This window comes from Schistocerca americana, chromosome 6 (genome assembly GCF_021461395.2).
Source record: "Schistocerca americana isolate TAMUIC-IGC-003095 chromosome 6, iqSchAmer2.1, whole genome shotgun sequence".
NCBI classification, from domain to species: Eukaryota; Metazoa; Arthropoda; class Insecta; order Orthoptera; family Acrididae; genus Schistocerca; species Schistocerca americana.
Window position 1 is genome coordinate 347,710,728 of NC_060124.1, and position 23,278 is coordinate 347,734,005.

At 43.7% G+C, this 23,278-nt stretch overlaps 1 protein-coding gene across 1 annotated transcript in view; it reads right to left on the reverse strand.

Annotated features, from left to right (window-relative positions):
- LOC124619729 overlaps window positions 1–23,278 on the reverse strand; it is a 503,325-nt gene that overhangs the window by 386,733 nt on the left and 93,314 nt on the right. Inside the window, exon 2 of the mRNA XM_047146296.1 lies at window positions 17,859–17,920. Within this exon, the coding sequence (XP_047002252.1) occupies window positions 17,859–17,920 (62 nt within the window). The remainder of the gene's footprint in view (window positions 1–17,858; window positions 17,921–23,278) is intronic.

Here is a 23,278-nt window from a genome sequence, read left to right on the forward strand (position 1 = left end):
CGGGGCTGCAGGCGTGGGGCGTGGCGGGTGCGCGGGCCACCGGGGAGGCGGGCGGCCCTTCTGCGAGCCGGCCTCGCCTGCGCCTACTGAAGCTGCATTCATTAGCGCTCCGCTCCATCCTTCACTTTTACAACCACCTCTTAACGAGCCACCTCCACCATCGAGCCGCTCCACTAGTCGCCAACACGTGCCAGCAGACCACCGTGTCCCATTTCGGCAACGCGAAAACACGAACCAAAGGGATGCAAGGGCGCTTTTAAGCCAGAGGTTTAAACTAGCAGATGCCGCACTGCAACCATAGTTTACTAAGGTTTAAGTTCCGTATCTTGTGGTTTCTGTATTAAAGCTTAAGAAATATGAAAAAATATGTCTCGATGTAAAGGCAAAAAGTGTCGTTTTAGGTGTGATTTCCTGCAATAAAATGTCCCGAAACAATGTCATTGATTACAAGAGCTTCGTATTTCAAGGTGCAATGTATAGGTTGGGAATATAAAACCATCCAGATGTTTCACTCGTGCCAGCCGAAGTGGCCGAGCGGTTTTAGGCGCTTCAGTCCGGAAGGGCGCGACTGCTACGGTCGCAGGTTCGAATCCTGCCTCGGGCATGGATGTGTGTGATGTCCTTAGGGTAGTTAGGTTTAAGTGGTTCTAAGTTCTAGGAGACTCAGATGTGAAGTCCCATAGTGCTCAGAGCCATTTGAACCATTTTTTGTTTCACTCGACAATACCTATGCACCTTTCTGTTGACCCATAAAAATGAAAACTCTGAGATAATCAATACGGAGATGACGATGTCCCCAGTTGTCGAGATGTGTAGCGCATTTGATTTAAAAACACATTTTTTCGGAAAAACATGATCCTATGCTAAAGTTCTACAAACAAGGAGATACATGTAATGGAAATCTGTCTATTGGTCCATATAGAATTATTTACGTTAAAAGCATTATGCCATTAGGCACCGACAAAAATAAGCAAGCAGCGAGCATGCATTGTGAAGCATAGACTAAGAACTAAACATACCCTGGTATAACTCTCGCAGTTACTTTTAACGTACGTAAAACAGGTTCCCATTACACGTATCTTAGTATACCAAATAATAATTTGCTTACTGTTAACAGAACTCGATAATGAGATCATGTCTTCCCTAAATACGTTTTTAAATAGAATAAATCAGACATCTGGACAATTGCTGCTTCATAATTTGCATTTTGGTATCAGCTGTACTATGGGTTCACAGCAAGTAATTTGTTTGAAATGATCCTGGCAGGTTCAAGTAGAGAAACAACTTATAACTCCCTGCGCAAATCTTCGAAATTTACTTTTCTTGTTCAAATACGTTAGCAACGGTATTTTATTTGGAAAGATATCGACTGTTTTAAAAACTTCCTTTACATCGCCCCAATGTCCCTCGGGATTTTCTCCATGCACTTTTAAGAATTATTGCAGAAGTGCAGTGGTGCCCGTTTTCGGATGGAAATCGAAATATGTAGAGTGCCCAATGTATCCGGTAACTGCCTCTGGAAAGAGTTGCGGTGTCAGATCACGTTGGCGAACAAATCCCGTGTGAAAACGTGAAAGTCTGTCATCGCCTGCGAAATTCGTTTCTACTGGTAGTAACATCTGCTGGTGTTTACCATAACAAAGTAGTAATATTAACAATGTTGACATTTTCTCTGTTGCGTATCGGAGTTCAGCAACCCGTCTCTTCCCTGTTTGTTTAGTTGATGCTCATATTTTAATTGGCGTTCTTGTCTTTTCTTTGCCATTTCTCCATTTCCTCATAGCTGAACGTTCCGCTGACAGTCACAATAAACGTACACAAACGTCGCTACGTCATTCCTCATTATCTTGAGCAAGGGCAAAATGAATTGCAAACAACAGTGCTGTAGTCTTGTCATTCTCCATAGGTAGCGGCACGCGGAAGTGGAATTATACAACGCTAATTCTTTTGGCTCTCTCCGAGCATTTTACTTAACATTGCACCACCTGCTACACATCTTCCAGTTGTAACGGAGCCTTGGTTTGTGTTCATCTTTGAATATCTAGCTTCCTCCTGAAGATATACAAGAGGAATCACTACCTCGCTATACGTGATGAACACTAGACCTGAAACCTTTGAAAGAGTTAAACCCAGAAGAATCTAATGCGGCATGTCTGCCAGTACAGAATGCGCTTTCAAGCCAATGTTGGACTCGCAGAAAGACTAACACTAGACCCAGTTCAAGATCCAATGAGTGAATGTTCATTCATGTTTGTCATATTTTCTAACGAGCGACATAGCGAAGCGCTTTATTTCATTCGGCAAGAGGCGGGCTTCAAACCCGAAAACAGTAATGCAGTCAGCTTCCTTTTCAGGAGACCGTGGGCTCGTTAACACGCCATTCTCCACGACATATGACAGTGCTTTGCAGGTATGTGCAGTGTGACTCATTCATACCTCAGTAACTGAAATAGCGTAATAACTCACTCCTGTACGCTAGAAACCGTTGCGAATTTCTCACTTCTGTACGTGGCGTGAGTGCAGTTGCTACCAGATGCTATTAAACAGTGGCATGTTGCAGTCAGTATTTTTTGCGCTTCGAACGAGAACACATTACCTCGCAAACGTAGCGCATAAGAAAATAATAGCTTCCACCTTTGTACCTCGTTAACGCATACATCTGTTTCCTTCATGCTCATGTCAAGTCTCGAACTAGCGTGCCACTTACCACATGTCCAGCTTACGGATGTTAAAAACCAATTGTGGTTCTGTTTCCTCCATACAAACGCAGGCAGCACTCAGGAATGTTCAATAATGCCATTTGTCAGTTTGTTCAATAATGGCGTTTGTCATAACTGACAACCGAAGATTATAGAAAATACAAAACACTTTGGTGTGTTAAGTATCCCAATGAGTGGTAAAGAGTTATGGGTTTCAACATAGTGTTATGATAATGATACTGGCGACAGCGATAACGTGTTGTGTTACCGATATTGCTGACGATTGTGGTGGCTGCGATATGTGGTTGTGGTGGTGGTGGTAAGAAACACGATAACAACAACAACAACAACAACAACAACAATAATGATAATAATAATAATAATAATAAAATCCAAGCCTACCAAGCCACCACATAATGTATCTAGTACAAACACGTGCCTCAAAAATTACGTGTCCGGATGCGGCCGAAAACGTAAATTACATAATTGTAAACCAGTATCAAGGCCAATACGGCTCACATAGTTCATTATCTATACAGGACGGTACAGGATGACTTGGACAGAACTTATGTTTTGTGTAATGAACAACAGCTTGCCGTAAAAACGACAAAATGTAAGTTAATTCCGATGGGCAGGAAAAGCAGTCCTGTAGTGTTCGAATACAGTATCAGTGGTGTATTGCCTGACACAGTCACGTCGATTAAATATCTAGGCGCACCATTGCAAAGCGTCATGAAATGGAACGATCGCGTGTGGTCACTTGCACCAAAGGCGAACGGTAGACTCCGGTTTATTGGAAGAAAGTGTAGTTCACCTGCAACGGATGCCATGTGCAGAACTCGTTGTGCGACCCATTCTACTGGAGTGTGCAGGGTTACCGCCAGATCGTATTAAAGGAAGACAGCGTAGCAGCTGGAAGGCGTGCTGCTGGACTTGTTACAACACGAGTATTGGGGAGATGCTTCGTGAAGAAGTTCTTTTCACCGAACAACTGGCATTTGTGACAGACTGCAAAATGATTCTACCGCCAAAGTACACTTCCCTTAAGGGGCACGAAGACGAACTACGAGAAATCAGATCTCTTAGTATACAAACTGTCGGTTTTTGTTCGCTCCATTACGGAGTGGAACTGGAAAGTTATTGACTAGCAGTGGAACAAAGTAACCTCCGCCTTGCTTCGTACGATGTCTTGCTGAGTATAAAGATACCAGGTGTAAACGATAAATGTTATCACGTACCTTGTGATGTAGAGGAAGTAGATACGAACAATTTTATATAAGACAGATACGGTTTATCATACCGGGAAACCTCGAACTAGGCTACAAAAGTCACCTAAGCTACAGTGCATGTACGCCAGCCGAGGTTTTGAATATTTTCTCGCCCTCTTACGCCACTGACTCGGTCAACTATTTGAATCTTTTTGACATCGTTATCGTTTACTTTTGTAGACATTATGCAAAAGCTAATTAAGTTTACATTTGGATCTGAAGTTTATCCTTACAAGTACAGTAGTGTCGTAGCAAGAAGGCGAGAGAAAAAACTATGTAATTGTTAATTTCATGCTGTGCACAGCCCCTCCCGCCGGAGGTTCGAGTCCTCCCTCCCTCGGGCATGTGTGTGTGTGGTGTTCTTAGCGTAAGTCAATTTAAGTTACTTTAAGGGGGGTAGGACGTGAAACTGGCCGACTTCGAGCAGGAGAGGCACCACAGGACATTTTAATTTACACTGTCTATACTTTTACAAAGAAATTCATAAAACTGTGTTGGCATGACCAGGAAGGATTCAGGATTCACTCTCACAGCAGTAGTAGTTCAAAAACAAAACAAAACGAATTTTTTTTACATGTGAAATTTCATCATTTTTTCACTTGGTATTGGCAGCATTTGTTGCTGTAGGTACACTTTTCTTCGTAAGTAAGAGAGATTATTCGATGAATTTTGCACAGCATACAAACTCTAGAATTTCCCAAATCTGTTAAAAACTGTGGTAAAAATTGAGATAATTAACTATAAAATTCGAGTTTTCTCTAAACACGAAGTTTAAAACGCAACATCCCATTCATTTAAAAAAAATGGTTCAAATGGCTCTGAGCACTATGGGACTTAACTTCTGAGGTCATCAGTCCCCTAGAACTTAGAACTACTTACACCTAACTAACCCAAGGACATCACACACATCCATGCCAGAGGCAGGATTCGAACCTGCGACCGTAGCAGTCGCGCGGTTCCAGACTGTAGCGCCTAGTACCGCTCGGCCACCATTCATTTTTCCATAGATTAAATAAATCCTAGAGTTTCATACACTGTAACTATGGTTTGTATGCTGTGGAAAATTCATCGAAGAATTTCTCTTACTTATGAAGAAAAGTGTACCTACAGCAACAAATGCAGTCAACACAAAGTCAAAAAAATGATGAAATTTCACATGTAAAAAAAATTTGTTTTGTTCTGTTTTGTTTTTGAACTACTACTGCTATGAGTGTGAATCCTGAATCCGGGTTCCTGGGTTCGATTCCCGCCAGGGTCAGGAGTTTTCTCTGCCTCGTGATGACTGGGTGTTGTGTGATGTGCTTAGTTAGGTTTAAGTAGTTCTAAGTTCTAGGGGACTGATGACCATAGTTGTTAAGTCCCATAGTGCTCAGAGCCATTTGAACCATTTTGAATCCTGAATCCTTCCTGGTCATGCTAACAAAGTTTCATGAATTTCTTTGTAAAAGTATAGACAGTGTAAATTAAAATGTCCTGTGGTGCCTCTCCTGCTCCAAGTCGGCCCGTTTCACGTCCTACGCCCCTTAAGTAGTGTGTAAGTCTAGGGACCAACGACCTAAGCAGTTTGCTCCCTCATGAATTCACACACATTTGAACATTTTTTATGCTGTTAAAATTCACAAAATTTGTTGTAAAATGTACAGGGACGTCATTTTACAATTTGTAAGTGCAAGGACAAGGTGTGCTTAATGTTCACGGAGGATTTCAGCGAGAAAAAGAAATGAGCTAGAAACGGCTAAGACCGACTAAGCACGTGGCGCAAAAAGGTGATCTCGAACGACATGTCTGCTTTGGATCTTACAAGGGAACCTCCCCATCGCACCCCCCCCCCCCCCTCAGATTTAGTTATGAGTTGGCACAGTGGATAGGCCTTGAAAAACTAAACACAGATCAATCGAGAAAACAGTAAGAAGTTGTGTGGAACTATGCAAAAAATAAGCAAAATATACAAACTGATTAGTCCATGCAAAACATAGGCAAAATCAAGGATAGTGTAAAATCAGGAGCGCCGTGGTCCCGTGGTTAGCGTGAGCAGCTGCGGAACGAGAGGTCCTCGGTTCAAGTCTTCCCTCGAGTGAAAAGTTTACTTTCTTTATTTTCGCAAAGTTATGATCTGTCCGTCCGTTCATTGACGTCTCTGTTCACTGTAATAAGTTTAGTGTCTGTATTTTGCGACCGCACCGCAAAACCGTGCGGTTAGTAGACGAAAGGACGTGCCTCTCCAATGGGAACCGAAAACATTTGATCGCAAGGTCATAGGTCAACCGATTCCTCCACAGGAAAACACGTCTGATATATTCTGTACGACACTGGTGACGGCATGTGCGTCACATGACAGGAATATGTTGTCGACCCACCTAGCTTGCACACTTGGCGAATGGGTAAAAAGATTCTTCTACCTTGCCTGATTTAGGTTTTCTTGTGTATGTGATAATCACTCCCAAAAGTGATGAAAACATAAGAGTTTGTCAGATAATAATTGTCTGAAAATAAAAAATTAAACTTTTCACTCGAGGGAAGACTTGAACCAAGGACCTCTCGTTCCGCAGCTGCTCACGCTAATCACGGGACCACGGCGCTCCTGAGCTCACACTCTCCTGGATGTTGCCCATGTTTTGCATGGACTACTCAGTTTGTATATTTTGCTTTTTTTTTTTTCATAGTTCCACACAACTTCTTTCTGTTTTCTCGATTGATCTGTGTTCAGTTTTTCAAGGCCTATCCACTGTGCCAACTCACAACTAAATCTGAGCGGGGTGCGATGGGGAGGTTCCCTTGTTAGGTAGCTTTCGTAGGCAAGTCTGAGGTTGTTTTCCAGCTTCATGGATCACGTGTGTCCTACATTAATTTGTTCGTCTAGACTTCCCCTATACGAGCAGGGTAAGCTGCGAACAGTTATCGTACGAGAACCCCTGTGAATGTGGAGGTACGGGTCGGTAGAGACGCGAGCTAGTGGGCGAGCAGTCTGAGGTCGGAGCGGCCAGGGGACTCTGAGTCGCCTGCCACGCAGAAGCGCGCGCGGCCGTTGGTGGAACGTGGGACGCTCAGGCTGCTTAGCGAGGCGTTCAAGTCTCCGGCCCACGCGCTCGCCTTCGGCCGCCACCTGTCAACACGCGGGAGCCTGAGAGGCGGGGCTGGAATGCGGCAACAGCAGGGGCGTTCGCCACGCCCACCTGCTGGTCGACACTTCGTACATTAAGACTGATGGCTCAACACCCGGCAAGGCTTGGCACTTGCGCACGGCCCTTGTACGGAATCGGTTGGCTCGGCAGTGGACGGCACACTACTGCCGTCTATTTTTTCGTCTGCACAGTTTGCGGGACATTGCACTCCGTATCCGAGAGCCGCATATTCTACTACTGCCTTGATCCCGCATTGTGCGCAGGGTCGGCAGGGTTAAGTACGGATTTGGCAGGGTTAATTCTTAAGGGGTGAACGAATGCCCTTCCTGCCGTCACCCCATACCCCCCCCCCCCCTCCCGTGTCGCAAATGTCTGCGAGACGGGTAACTGAGGAGGGACGTGGGGACCAGCCCGGTATTCACCTAATAGGATGTGGAAAACCGCCTAAAAACCACATCCAGGCTCGCCAGTACACAGGCCGTCATTAATCCGCCGGGCGGAGTCCATCCGGGGCGAGAGCCGCATATTCTACGACCTCCTATAAAATATCGTTTTCAGGCCAATGCTAACGCAATGTGCCGAGCGACGTGGTGCTATGTTTAATACACTGGACTCTTTATTCGGGAGCACAGCAGTTCAAAATTCCCATCTGGCCATCCAGATTTAGGTTTTGTGTAACAATCGTAACTCGCTTAAGACTAATTCCGGGATAGTTCCTTTGGAAAAACACGGCCGATTTCCTTCCCATTCTTCTTTAATGCTAGCTCGTGCGGCGACTCTAATGACTTCTTCGTCGGTACGACGTTAAAATCTAACTTCCTTTTTTTTTTGTATACGAGAAAGTTGGGCTTAACTTCACGCATATGGCGGGAGATTTTGTTTGAACTTAGAGGGACAGGTAAAAGAAGAAGGTATATGGATTGTCCAAAGGCTGCCGCCTCTTTCTGTGTAGCGAAAGAAAAAGTGTCCATTATACACTACATTTTTAATTCCATAAACAAGTGGGTGGGAAGGAGTGCTTAGTTTGGTGATAGAGCTCGTTTTCAAACAACAGTTCGCTAAACATTTACCTTTTTGGGTTTCTCGACAGGTAAGTTACATTATTTTACACATCTGATCTGGTAGAAAAGTTAACTTCTTAATCTGCCCCCCCCCCCCCATTTTGGTGGGAAACGCTCACAAACAATGAATGAATTCAGTATCGTCTGCACATTCAGAAATCGACTTTGTAATGGACAGTGCTGTATACAAAGACAAACCGTGTAACGTATACTTGGTCACAGCACACCTTTTTTCTAAAAGACACTAAAATTTCGTCCTAATTATTTTTGCAGCTTGATGTTCGCTGTAGTGAGCTGCACTCTGTAAGAGTTTTCCCACGTCAAGATGCCTACAAGTGGTACATGTCTGCCTGCGTATTTAATAGCGCCGGCAAGCGGGTGGGGGTGATGTAATTGGTGGGTGGCGTCAGTATAAAACACGAAAGATATGATAGCAAGGGAGGGCCCGTTATCCAAGCCGAATTATACTGCACTTCACTCATTTATTTTCAACATGTGACAATAACGGTGATGCGGAATGCCGAAAGGGAAATTTTTTGTGTAAACAACAACTTTTCTGATAATTTGAAAAGTGTACTGTCGTCGTGTGAACACTAATGACTCCGCTGGCATTACAGAGTGTCAGAGTTTCAGTGGATTTCTAGATATTCTTCCAATTTGTAGGTCTGTTGGTTATGAAAATGACGTTTTATAATTCGATAAAAGTTTTACTACATCCGCAAATGTTATGCTTTTCACACATCAATATAAGACTCGCTTGCTCCCGACATGAAGTGCGTCCTTAGAAGTTACTGCCCGCCAATGGTTTCATAATCATGTGTAGACCAACTGTATCTACATCTTACTGCAAGTAATTCTATCAATGCTCGAATCGTGCCGAACTGAGGACTGCGTAACGGTCACACTGCAGAATTAACCTTCACTTTCTGAAGGGGGACACAAACGTGCTGCATATGAAAATCCACTTTTAATATAGCTTCAGGATTTGTGGTTAGACGAGCTGAAATCCTTGGTTTGAAACGTAAACACCGGAAAATAGTTCCGCTGCACAAGCGTTCAGAAATTTTGTCGGCACGAATAATATACTAGAGCAAGTTTGTAACTATCTTCTGAAGGAACATCATGAGGAAAACCGACAAGCACAACTGACTGAATGAGTTGCAAGCCAGGAAATGTGCAACCTAAGCGAAGTTTCCTGGGGTACGATTTCAGTAAACAAACCCCTGCAGCCGCGAGGAAAGGTTCCAAACGGAAACCCGCCCACATATTACGATTCGGCATTAAGACGGCTGCCCTCGCCCTGGGAGTGAAGTCAGCACGTGCTAGCCCTGCTTGATGATTCAGGACAGCGACGGTGTAGTCTCATGACGCACACCGGACAGGACGTGATTCACAGTCCTTAACTCCGGCACGCCTGATGCGTTCCATCAATGATTGCTACTCCGCCAGCCGTCTGGGTCCAAGTGCCTGTAGCGTCGGGAACTTGTCAAGACGCGCCTCACCGTGAAAGAGGCACACACGCTGACTACGTCTTCACGTCACTCAAGTCATTAATAAACAGGACGACGATTTCGGCTAGTTGTTACGTAATAGTTGTTGCATGCGTTTTAAGTAGTTATCAGGTAAGCCACAAAAGAACCAAATCATTGTTGTGATTCTTGAGTTTCTCCCGGCGTATTTGATAATCAAAATATCCACGGGTGTACTGCCGGTCTACAGTGACCAACGGGCACAATATTTCGGCGATCATACATGTCGCCATCATCAGGTGAACTGACGGACTGAGCTCCTGTGAACGTGCCGGCACGGAGATCCGTACGCTATGGCTGCTCAGGGGGAACTGGGCTCGGTCGTCAGTTCACCTGATGATGGCGACATGTATGATCGCCGAAATATTGTGCCCGTTGGTCACTGTAGACCGGCAGTACACCCGTGGATATTTTGATTATCAAATCAGTGTTGTTAATACGTATTAATTTGTGGTATTACACTGTTTACCGCTATCACGAGAACGTATGTGACACTATACTTGTCCTAGTATATTGCTCGTGCCGACAAAATTTCTGAACGCTTGTTGAGCAGAACTATTTTCCGGTGTTTACGCTTCAAACCAAGGATTTCAGCTCGTCTAACTACAAGTCCTGAAGCTATATTAAAACTGGAAACTGTGCAATTTTCATATACAGCACGATTATGTTCCCCCTTCAGAAAGTGAAGGTTAATTCTGCAGTGTGACCGTTACGCAGTCATGAGCTCAGCACGATTCGAGATACAGTAGATCTACACATCTCAAAGAGGCCAATAATATGCCTTTTTCCACTGGAAGTGGATGCAGAAAAAGGGAAATATGCAAACTTCTCAGTGGAGTCTTCCTAGAAGGGCCGCATTCACGCGCAGGCTATGAGGGCTGCATCCAGACGGGGCCTGCACCACAAACATTTATACATAGATGCGATAAATGTGTATCGACTCATTCGGCTGAATTTTTCAATGGTCGTCTGATACGAATTAGCTAAACATTCACCTCTCAAACTCGGCCAGGTCAAACGTCTGACGCTCCAGTTGGCCTTTTAAAAGAACGTTGGACGGAATGTTGATAGTTTTCTTTAGTTCGGTTGTTACATTGCTTTTTTTACCTAGCATTTGGCCAACAAACTGTTTGCTTCTAGTTACAACATGTTACCTTAAAAATTACGTGACTCTCAACTCTAAAAATATAATTTTCTTAGCGATATTAATAAACGAAGTCGGCTACCTTAAATATATCAATGGTTCTCATTTTTAAATCTCATCAATTCATGAAATTAACTGTACAGCAAAATTTTGTATAAGAAACCTTAAATGCTGGATTATGCGCTGTTATTTCGAAAATAGTCCTAAAATGCTATTTAGTCGTTATAAAAAGTTTGCTGCGTCGGGCCCGCACTATACTTTCCGCTTAGTGATCTGTTTAACGTAACGTAAAGACAGACCTCCTTCCTCTGAGGGGTGAATACGTGGTAGCAGTAAAGGGTGGCACGATTCTGTCGTAATTTGAAGTCACGCAGGTAACACAAAGGCCCTGTACGCTGAAACACTCGCCACAGGTGGTAACGTATCGATACGTGTGCCCGGTAATACAGAGGAAGGCTGTAGCTAACGTCTATTCGCCAGATTTCTGAAGAGTTACGTTATCTTCTTGTTACACAACAAACATCTGTGTGTATTTCAGGACTTCAAACGTTTCATTAACAGCGCCATCTGTCTGTTACGTTTGTGAATAATTGTTCAAAACCGTGTCTAACGCGTCCTTAGCCTGAAATGTGAAGCGAAAGCGCTGGAGATTAGCACACTGCGGCAGTAGGGCAGCTACGGATTCATCTCTTTGACAGTTCGTCGTCACAATGATAAAAGCATTACCTTTCCTTTTTCCTACACACGCGCACCCGTTTGAAGCTACAATGTGAATATGGAGTTCCTGTTCGGACAGAGGGCCAATTTGATGTTTGCAGTGACCACAAAAAATACTTTCCCGATGGACAATTTGAAGTGCATCCGCTGCGAAAAGGCTTTTTCTTTAAAGATTATTAGCAAATGGGGAGACCTGTATTTTTATGCGCAACAGTAGCTATATAAACATGAAATGGTTTTCTAATGGCGTTTACTGGTCATCGAATCTACTGTGGCTTCGTGGGAGCTCCATGCATCTTCCAAACTCCTGCGCCTATCTACGAAATATTAACTACGTGGAACAATTTATGAAAACGAGGACGATATTGCACTTGGACAGATCAGTGCTTGTACATTTCTTATCTTGTCGATGTCTGGACGATACACACAAGTCTATTTGCATATCAAAGGTTCTCTCCACCGTTCTATAGTTTCATCTGCGTCAAGTAATGAGTACCGTTATATTTCTGAATGCTGTCAAATTTTGAGAGACATCGTAAATGAAACACGAAAGATTTACTATAGCCCGAATTGCATCACTTCCACGCGACCTGCATCGCCGTTTAAATCTCCCTTATGTGGCAGACTAATTAAAAATGTGTCGGTTACACGAAATTGACAGTCCGGAGCAATTTGATCCAGCAGGCCCATACCAGCTGTCTCGCTTTCACAGCACAATCTGCCATCCTCCTCAAACATGGAGCTGTCTTATTAGCAGGCGAAGGACGCTGACTACAGCACCATTGATTTACATCTACAAATCATGCAAACAGGGCACTCGTATGCACCGGAGGGGAAATGCGAGGGAGGGGAAGAGGTATTGCAGTGTCGCGAACAAGCAAAGGAGTTAGACGCGGCACGAGAGTACATGAGAAAATATAAGCGGGTTTGTTTCACAAACACAGCCAAGTGAAACGTACAATCTGATCATAAACGTAGCTTCACTGTTAAGAAGCCATCCACAGATCTTTAGAGCAATCGCAGAAACCCACAATCTACTCTGTAGGAATCAACATGGATTCCGGAAACAGCGATCGTGTGAGACCCAACTCGCTTTATTTGTTCACGAGACCCAGAAAATATTAGATACAGGCTCCCAGGTAGATCCCATTTTCCTTGACTTCCGGAAGGCGTTCGATACAGTTCCGCGCTGTCGCCTGATAAACAAAGCAAGAGCCTACGGAATATCAGACCAGCTGTGTGGCTGGATTGAAGAGTTTTTAACAAACAGAACACAGCATGTTGTTCTCAATGGAGAGACGTCTACAGACGTTAAAGTAACCTCTGGCGTGCCACAGGGGAGTGTTATGGGACCGTTGCTTTTCACAATATATATATAAATGACCTAGTAGACAGTGTCGGAAGTTCCATGCGGCTTTTCGCGGATGATGTTGTAGTATACAGAGAAGTTGCAGCATTAGAAAATTGTAGCGAAATGCAGGAAGATCTGCAGCGGATAGGCACTTGGTGCAGGGAGTGGCAACTGACCCTTAACAAAGACAAATGTTATGTATTGCGAATACATAGAAAGAAGGATCCTTTGTTGTATGATTATATGATAGAAAATGTAGTCCATCAACAAAGGAGGTGGCTTACAAAACACTCGTTCGACCTATAATTGAGTATTGTTCATCAGTGTGGGATCTGTAGCAGGTCGGGTTGACAGAGGAGATAGAGAAGATCCAAAGAATAACAGGGTTATTTGGTAAGCGTGATAGCGTTACGGAGAAGTTTAGCAAACTCAAGTGGCAGACTCTGCAAGAGAGGCGATCTGCATCGCGGTGTAGCTTGCTGTCCAGGTTTCGAGAGGGTGCGTTTCTGGAAGAGGTGTCGAATATATTGCTTCCCCCTACTTATACTTCCCGAGGAGATCACGAATGTAAAATTAGAGAGATTCGAGCGCGCACGGAGGCTTTCCGGCAGTCGTTCTTCCCGCGAACCGTACGCGACTGGAACAGGAATGGGAGGTAATGACAGTGACACGCAAAGTGCCCTCCGCCACACACCGTTGGGTGGCTTGCGGAGTATAAATGTAGATGTAGAAACAACTGCACATTACAAATAACACAGTCCATCGTTTGACTAATGCTGTGGATCTTTCTGTGTCACCATTGCTTCACACCAAAGTGTCTTCATTTTCAGTAGCCGCGTCTGTTTCACTTCTATTGGCTGTGTCAGTTGACTGACTGTCATCTTCACTTGCAGAATCAGTATTGCTTCCTGCACTATCATTATTCGAGTCTGTACCACTCCCCACATTTATGATCATCCCCAGCGCTTGGTACAGTAAACTTCATTTGAAATATACTGCTCTTCAATTTTCTTTTCTTTTGTTATGCAAGCTATTTGTTCATCTGTAAGTTTTAATAATGTGATCGTTCTGAATGTCACATTAGGATCCTATTCTGGGCGGTATGGAGGAACTTTTTACACTATGACCATGTTCGGTTAAAACACAGTCTATTTTTGATAAGCGACGTGGCCTTTTTTCCATTTTGGACAATGAATACAACTGCGGTCTCAGCATGCTATGTGGAAAGGAATTCCCTTGTCTGTTAACCAGGACACCATTTCTTTTCTCGTGCAGTTTGATGTTGGAGCTCGAGTCAGTTGCTTACTGTGGTACGTGCCGTTATCTACAACGAGGGCAGTTTTAGGTAGTGGATTAGGTAGTAATCTCTTCCCGAGTCACTTGTCATAGATTTCTCAAATTATGTCCTGCGACAAGTGTGAACCTATGTCTCCTCCATATAGACAATTGGACTGCACCCACGTCTGTACTCTCGGATACCTTTTAAGTAAAAAGTTCGTAGTAAGTAAGTATTTCGCCGAACGGACGTGAACGGTAGACCAGCTGCTTCAGTGCTCCTTTCAACGTTGATTTTAGATTCAACAGAGCACGTAGCACGTCTTCTTTCTTATTAAACTTGTAGGCATTTGCAACCACTCCGCGTGTTTTGACTCTGAAGAACTTTACACTTTAACTTCCTTTGTACTCGTGACGACTTTAACTTTGAATGCGTTCTCCCAGGGTCTACGCTAGTGGACCTTTCCGCCCGACTCGGGTCTAATGCGCTTTAGGGTGTCTCTCTGCACGAATTATAAGTGTACAGACATAAACCGCAGTGATTGCACGGCAGATGACACTTCCCACTGTACCATTTTTATAAGGACTTTTTTCAGTTTCATCCGCGGGACAACGATTACTTAAGTGCCTCTGTGAACGCTGTTAAAGCTGGTTCTTGAAACTCTGTATTTAGTCCTCCGTGGGATATTGTGCGTCTGTTTTCAAACTTATCTCATTCAAATATAAATAAATTCAGTTTTTTAGCATCTCGGTGACGCTATCGAATGGGTGAACATTCCTGCTGTCGTTCTTTGTATACGTTCAGCATCCCCTGTTAGTCTTATCTTGTACGTGTCGCACACATTTGAGCATTATTCTGGGATGGGACGCACGAGTTTTTTTTGTAAGCAATGTCCCCTGTACACTGATTGCATTTTCCTCGTCCTCCACCAACGAACCGAAGTCTGCTACCTGCTTTATCAGGAATAAGCCTATGTGGATCCGTTTCATTTCGTATCCCTCCACCTTGTTACATCCAGGTACACTACTGCTGTTTCAACAATACAGTCTTATTTGCCGAAATTTCCTCCATGGTAGCCCGAGTTACTTGTCTCTGTTTTTCCACAATCTGCTGTTAATCGTTTATTACTACCCGTGTCTGCTTACCCCTTACCGGCTGCCCTCACCTTGCCCGGGCGCTACAAACGCAGCCAGTCGCCGGATGCTCACGCCTCATTACGGCGCGCAGTTCTGCGGATTGCGGATTAGCATGCCATTTGCACACAATCGCCGCCTTCATCCCCGCGCCGAATGCGCCCTCTTTCTCCGGCTGCGCCTGTTTACTCGCAGCTCTAACAATTAGCTCAGACCATTACGTCACGGCCCAAGGTGCGTCACTGTGGCCCCAATATGCGCAGCCAAAATGTTGCCGCCGAACGCACTCTCATCGACAGGAAAACGCTACATATACATTCAGTAAGAAACCACTCCTAACTGACCACCCCTTCCACGTCATGAAATTACGATCACTAAACAGTAGCGTACGTCACTCACGAGTACTAACTATTCGGAGTAATATATCAACACAAGGTTTTTCGCATGTAATAATACACCAGGCGGTAAGTATCTAGCTGTGTGGATAGCATTCCACTCTTTCATCAACCGCCTAAGAAAACTACAACGCCGCCCTCCGTGGTCTCAAGGCACCGGCGTGGAATTAGATAGATTAGAAGGACACACCAGTGAAACGGTAGCTTTGTGGCTTAAGGAACAGAAACCTATTACTTAATACTAGTATTTGTATTATTAAGCAATTACTGTTTTATGAAACGATGTACTTTCCATACTGATTCGAGGCAATCCTACATGTGCGTACACAAAGGAGGTTGCTAATGACGCAGGTTGCAACGCTTGTCCTGAAATTAACAAGGTAGACAACAAGTGGCAGCAATCGAGAACTGTATTACACTAATCTAAGGTTCAAATGGCTCTGAGCACTATGGGACTCAACTGCTGAGGTCATTAGTCCCCTAGAACTTAGAACTAGTTAAACCTAACTAACCTAAGGACATCACAAACATCCATGCCCGAAGCAGGATTCGAACCTGCGACCGTAGCGGTCTTGCGGTTCCAGACTGTAGCGCCTTTAACCGCACGGCCACTTCGGCCAGCTACTAATCTAAGGGTTAATGAAAGCAGTAATATTATGATTAACAACTACAACAGTTGTAGCTAAAACTGCAGTTAACACTCCCGCGAAAATGTGTTAATTTTGAGCCAAATGTCAGCCGACACAGTGTAGTTTCACTTCCATTTCAATGTAAAGGAACACTGATATTGTCAGACTGGCAGGAGCTTAAGTTACAGCAAAATATTTGTCCTTTTAGGTACTACTGCTGACTTAAATCTCTGTCCACTAATGTCGAACAATGTATGTTAGATTTGGCGTCTTCACGTTACGTGAGCTCCCCATGTAAGCACCAAAAACACTGTTCGTGATGAGCGTCTTGATTCTCACGGACGTTAAAATTTAACATCAAAAGAAATTCTGGACATTGTCGGGTCGTCATTCTAATGGTTCTCTCCCGTCGTAAGGGGGCGACCTTCGAAAATATACTTCTGCAATGACATCTAATAACCTCCTCTCAGAAAGACGGCAGGTACAGGCCATTGTAAATGAGTCTCACGTCTAAGACGTCTATATTCTGTTTATGTTCAGTTATCTACCCTGGAGCCAAGTCTCCTCTCTGATCATAACTGATCATCGTATTAAAGTGCTTTCGGAAAACAACTTTAATACAACGGGTCTAACCTAAGCGTCACAGCTCTGCCAATTACTACTGTGTATAGACTTCGAGTTTCTACAAAATGTTTCCACCTGTTCCACTTCGCGGGAAGATTCCTTTTTGCACTGGTTAGTTGATGTTGCTGGGCTAACAATCGGAGAGAAGAAGAGAAGCAGACGAGCATCTTTCTCTCCGACAAAATCCTATCTTTCAGCTGAAAAAGATGCACCACTATATCTACCAGTGTTGGTGTTACAGTACATCTTATTTTGGCGTCTGGGTCTGCTATTGGCTAGTTTACGTTTGCTCCCTGCCTGAACTCTCTCCTGAAGAAAACTGTGCTTAATAGTTTACTTGTTGGTCCAAATGGACATCGGAAACACATTAATCGCATTAGCTAAACCTTCGTCTATCGACGTAACAACTGATCCAGAACATACCAGGAAATTGCCACTGACGATCGGAAAGTAGTGTTAAGACTGATCAAATGATAAGAAGAAGATCCTTATAAATCCGGTTGTGATCAGGAACAAAGATTCATAAGAACATAACAGCAAAATATTTACCACTCCACTGGGCTACGTACTGCCAACGAGCTGAAATAAAAGAGAGATCTTTCAGAAATGTAAGAAAGTGTCAATTCTGACACCATACGAAGCGACGGCTGCGTAACCTTCCATTTTGCATCAGATCACCGCTAGGTGCGCGCCATGACAAAATAGGGCCGTGTGACTAGTTTTAAAGCTCCTGAAGTCCACATCCACCGAGACAAGACGTTTTAGAACACACATACTGTCATAACAAAAGCAGGTTTGGCTGCATGATGAGTAATTTTGCTGCGCATAGACTGTTTCCGTTGAGCAGCAATTAAGATAAAGGAAAGGGCTGGTAGGTTAACATTCAACACGGCGGTGCAGTTGGTGTTACCTTCTTGAGGTGCTTGTTGACCCACTTCGTGAACGTTTTCTTCTGGATTGCATCTCGTTCGTCTGAAACAATGGAAAGAAACTTGTTAGGCAAAACTCTCAATTCCCATGGCAACATATCAGTGAAATGTTTATCTTTAACAGGAACAGGCGTTAAAAATAAACTCTCTCACTACCATAGCACAGTCGTCTATTCGTTAGGTAAACATTCTCAAATACCTGCCAATACCATTGTGTTTTTAGCAATAAATAAATAAAAAGGACTGCTTATGAAGACACGACAAATGGTCTAATGTGTGTTATTAAAGTTTATCATTAGTTATTCAAAACATTTTTCATAGTCTTCTTCTATCATCACTATAAATACAACGATATAAACAACACAGCAAAAACGGTTACGCAGGCAAAGCAAAAATTCAGACATGATTTGAAGAAAATATTTGCGCATGCAGTCGCTAACGTGTGCAGTGTAATTAGATAAAGATGATCAATTGTTCTCACAGGATTCAAGATGAAGTGATACGAATCATGTTTGACCCTCGTGGCGACTGCACTCCTCAAACTCTAATCCAGTGACATACTGCAGACATAATGCAGAGACTAAGAAAGAAAGTGAAACTAACGACAGCGTCCTTTCAAAGAGATACTGGAACATTAGTAAGAAATTTCACAGGCGTGTCATTTGGGATGTTTAGACGAACTATACCTATTCGCGAAGAGTGTAGTTCAAATCCTGGTACAGTCATCTTGCTTTTGATGTTGCGTTGTCCCCGTAGAGCGCTCCTGGCGAATATCGGAACGATGCCTTCTACACGCCATAAACAACCTCTGCTTCCTTCCCTCCTTCCCCAAACCGAGAGAGGTGGCGCAGCTAGAACACTAGACTCGCACGGGGTGGGGGTGGTGGTGGTGGTGGACGGGGAGCAATGTTCAAATCCCAGTCTGATCATCCAGATTTAGGTATTCCATCGTTTCCCTAAATCCATTAAAGCAAATGCCTCGACAGCTCCTTTAAAAAAGGGCCCGCCCTATTTATTTCCTCATCCGAGTTTGTAATTCGTCTCCAGTGACCGCACCGTCCACAAGACGCTATTGCCTAATCTTCCTTTCTTCCACTTCCAACTCTTGGTGCTCTGTAGGTAAGTACTTTAATAGCGAAGGCGAGTAGCGTCTTCCGTCCCACTTCTTGTTACAACAGAGCCACGGCGGAGGAAAGTACATATGGTCTGGCGGGCATAGGGATCGTCGTCTTACGTACGCCACCTAACTACTTGTATTCTGTTCAAAATTGTAACCTCGAAAACACAGCAATATATGAAACCATTTGCCTGTTGTCAGGAACGGCACCGATTATTACTCAGCTAGAAGACAACAGAATGAAAGAGATGCAAATGATGGGAATTCCAGCATGTGCAGTAAGAAAGCATCCCCTTTAACTGACTCAGAGACGTCATTTGTTTTAAATGAGTTTGTACTTAGATTCGCAGCAGTGTTGTACACGTGGTGGAACAAGAATTATTGCTACTTTCACTTACCAAGAAGTTTTGTAAGAGGAAGCTCCAAACTGATGAAGCTGGCGTTTTCGTCGAAACGCGCGTAGTGTAAAATTAAACAGTTCAACAGGTATATTTTCAGTCATATTACCAGTCGCAACCTTCACACACAAACCATAATAGACACATTTGTGATAAATTTAAGTACTGTGTCGAACCAGGGTTAAAAACTTATCTACAGAATTACAGCGTTGGTGGCAGGTCTCGCTTGCAGTCGGTGACTGAGCGGGGAGAAAGGACATGAAGACCATGAGTGAAAATTGATGTTGAGTGTAGTTCCACTCGGGCTTAGTTTATCGTTTAGGCAAAAGTCATCTGAAAGCCATTAAACAGCTGTAATGTAAACTGGAGGATATCGTGTCTGCGATATGTTAACGGACGGTCTAACGTTCGGCTCGCTACTACACGCTTATTGGAGATGAATAAAAGCGGTCATCAACCCAGAAACTGACTCGAATGTTACTATGCTTTATTGTCACAGTGTGGGTTAACTGAAGCCTTCGATTCCGCCTGTCGGTTTCCACCTACATTAGCAAAATAGCTGATAAACGACTAATCTAAATCCGATATGTGTAACAAACGCACCAGAACACTAATTAATGTTCATGAAATTATATTCGATGACTTCGCCAACTCCAACCACTCCGTCACTTCTCAACCTAACCTCGATCTACACTACAGATGAGTATGTCATCATAAGCTATACCCTACAGAGTATAGATGCATAACAAATATTGTCGGTGTTCTGTTCGCTTTCTTTTAGCGCATGTACCATATGCCGCACTGTTTGTCTCGAGTCCTAGTAGAGGCCCAAATATAGGCATGACCTAATATTCACAAGTAAGAACAGCATTATCAGCCGCGAAAGTAGCCGTACGTGACACAAACAACTTAGGACCAAAAAGTGATCGAAATCTGAGACTCTGGATGTGCGATTTGCGCCTACCGATACGTATGGGTTCTTTGATTACGGAGGAAAATTTCGTAACAAAGTAGTTCAATAAATACTATGGCAACTGGTCAGAAACTTTAGTAGTTGGGCCTCTGAGGACCCAATTAAAGAAAATTATGGACACCAAGAAAGAGCCGTATGACAGGAACGAGATCAGGTTCAGAAAGTGAAAGTTCCGTGGTGACAGCAAGGCCGCTTGCAAAGGCAAGAGGACTTTGTACGGAAAGGTAAACTGCAATCCCGAAGCGCAGAGGCGCAGAGGCGTAACCTTGCTACTACTTGCCGAACGCTGTTTGCGGACACACGCCTCAGCGGTAGCTGTCCGCAAACAAAACGGACACTGCATTATCGGCAGCAAGCCACCGCGACAGATGCGTGCGGGCAGCGCCAGCGACGTTACAGCCCGAACCGGCGATGACGATTCAATGTTTACCTCACAGCGTGACACGCAGTTTCTCGTCCCAGTGCTTTTGGAGATGTTGCGACATATTTGCGCTGTTAAATGCCCATCTACGATAGCGCCAAAAAAAGCTGTTCAGTACGACGAGTTGTGTGCAGTAGTACGGACTATTGTGTTCGACAAAACATTTGTAAATCATTGTATCCTCCGAACTTGCCAAATCAAAGAACACATGACAAGAATCCGGATTTATTGTAACTAAGGTACCCTTCAAACACCAGACTAGGCTTCGTATTTTGCCAAAGCTCGCTTCTTGCTTTTAGTATGAAAGGAATGGGTTTTCAGGTTGTAACATGACGTTACAGACTTGAAAAGGGTGCGAAATTAAACTTCAATTTGTAGATATCACCATTATTATATTTCGTTAATGGCACCATAAAAGCTTTTCTAACAGAGACTACCGGGAGGGTGCAATGGTTTTTGCGAAGAAGATTGCGACTGGTTCCTGTAGAATGTAGTTTTGTCTTCGTACTGTTCATGTCGGTGGAAGGAAGGAAGGAAGGAAGAGAATGAAACCATATCCTATTCCCCTCGGATAGCGTCAAGGGGACTGTCGAGTTAACATATATATATATACATACATACATACATACATACATACATACATACATAGCAAGCCACGAAACGGTTCATGGCGGAGAGTACCTTGTACCACTACTAGTCATTCGCTTTCCCGTCCCACTTGTAAATGAATAGAGGAAATACCAACAGTCTTTATGGCATCGCATGAGCCATAATTTCTGTCGCATTATACGTTATAAACGTTGGCGGCAGTAGAATCGCTCTGTAGTCAGCCGCAAATGTCGGTTGTCTAAATTTTCTCCATAGAGCTTCGCGGAAAGCATCATCATCATCATCATCTCCGTAATACTCTCGTGTTGATCGAAACTATAGGCAACAAACTAAGCAGCACGCCTCTTAAGTTGCTTCGATGTCTTGCTTTAATTCGACCTCGTGGGGACCCCAATCCTAGAACAGTACTCTCGAATGGATCGTACCAGCGGTCTCCTTAGTTGGTGAGCAACATTTTCCCAATAACTCGAACATGCCACTTGCCTACTACCCCCTTACGCGCTCGTTAAATTTCATGTTGCATTGCAACCTTACACCTAGATATTTGATCGCTGGGCCTGTGTCGTGCAGCGCACTGTTGAAATTGTATTCGAACGTTACAGGTTTTCTTATTCATTCGCATTAACTTACATTTTTCTACGTTTAGAAGAAGCTGCCACTCATCACTCTAAATATAAATTCTATCCATGCCATCCTGTATCATCCTACAATAAGTCAACAACACTTACGCTTAAACTTAAGTGTCATCTGCAAGTTGCTGCTCACCCTATCCGTCAGACCGTTTATACATATATATATATATAGAGAACACGAACGGTCCTGTTACATTTACTCGGGGCCCTCCTGGCGATACCCTTGTCTTAGACGAGCACTCTCCGTCCAGGACAACGTACCGACTTCTATTACTTCAGAAACCTTCGAGAAACTCATATCTATGAAACTATTCCGTATACCCGACCTTCGTTAATACTCTGCAGTAGGGCACTGTACTCAACGCTTTCCGGAAATCTAGAAATAAGGCTCTAGGAAATTATATTGGAACTTAGAATATGCCCCAGAATTCTAGAGGAAACCGATGTTACGGATATTTGTCTGTAATTCTGCGGGATCGTTCTTTCACCCTTCTTACATACAGCAGTGCCTGTGTTTTTCTTCCAGCTGCTTGGAACTTTGCGCAGTACACTACACCTCTCTTCACGACGCTCACATTCCATGACACATTGCGGAGACGTTTGGAGTTTAAACCAGCCGCCCGGAGTCCACTCTGTGATCAAAAACTGCGCAGCACCACGAGATCGCTAGCAACAAAGCACACACTCGAATGAAAATTGTCAATTTGCTACAGGTGATCGAACGTCGTAGGGTGTTTTCCCATACATCTTTTGCCCAGCAGCGTTTGTAGAGAAACAAGATATTTCCTGTAGGCAATCATCATTCCAGTCTCACCATGATGTTAAGTCCACCTGCTCACTATTTTCTGAAATAGGTATCAGTAGACATGTAATTTTGTAAACGCAGAAGCTAATGAAAGAGATCCTCCACTTTCTTATACTGTGTTTTTCTAGTGAAACTTAAGTCTGCAGCTAACATGGTGTAACGAATAAATCTTTTCAGACTATTAAAAACTGCACGCTTGATCCGTCTCAGACTACATATTCACTTATCGCTTTTTTACCTCTGCCAATCCTTTGTATACGCAAAAATTATCGTTCCACCGCCGTTAGGAGTTCACATTGAAATTTACGTCCTCCTATAAATGTTTCGGTGCGTCAGCTCAAAGGTCGATGTAAGGCAAGGGTATACCACCTCCAATATTATGTCCATGTCTGTTGAGGCGCGGCGGTGTTCAATCTTCGGGTTGATGACAGATTTACCATTAATCA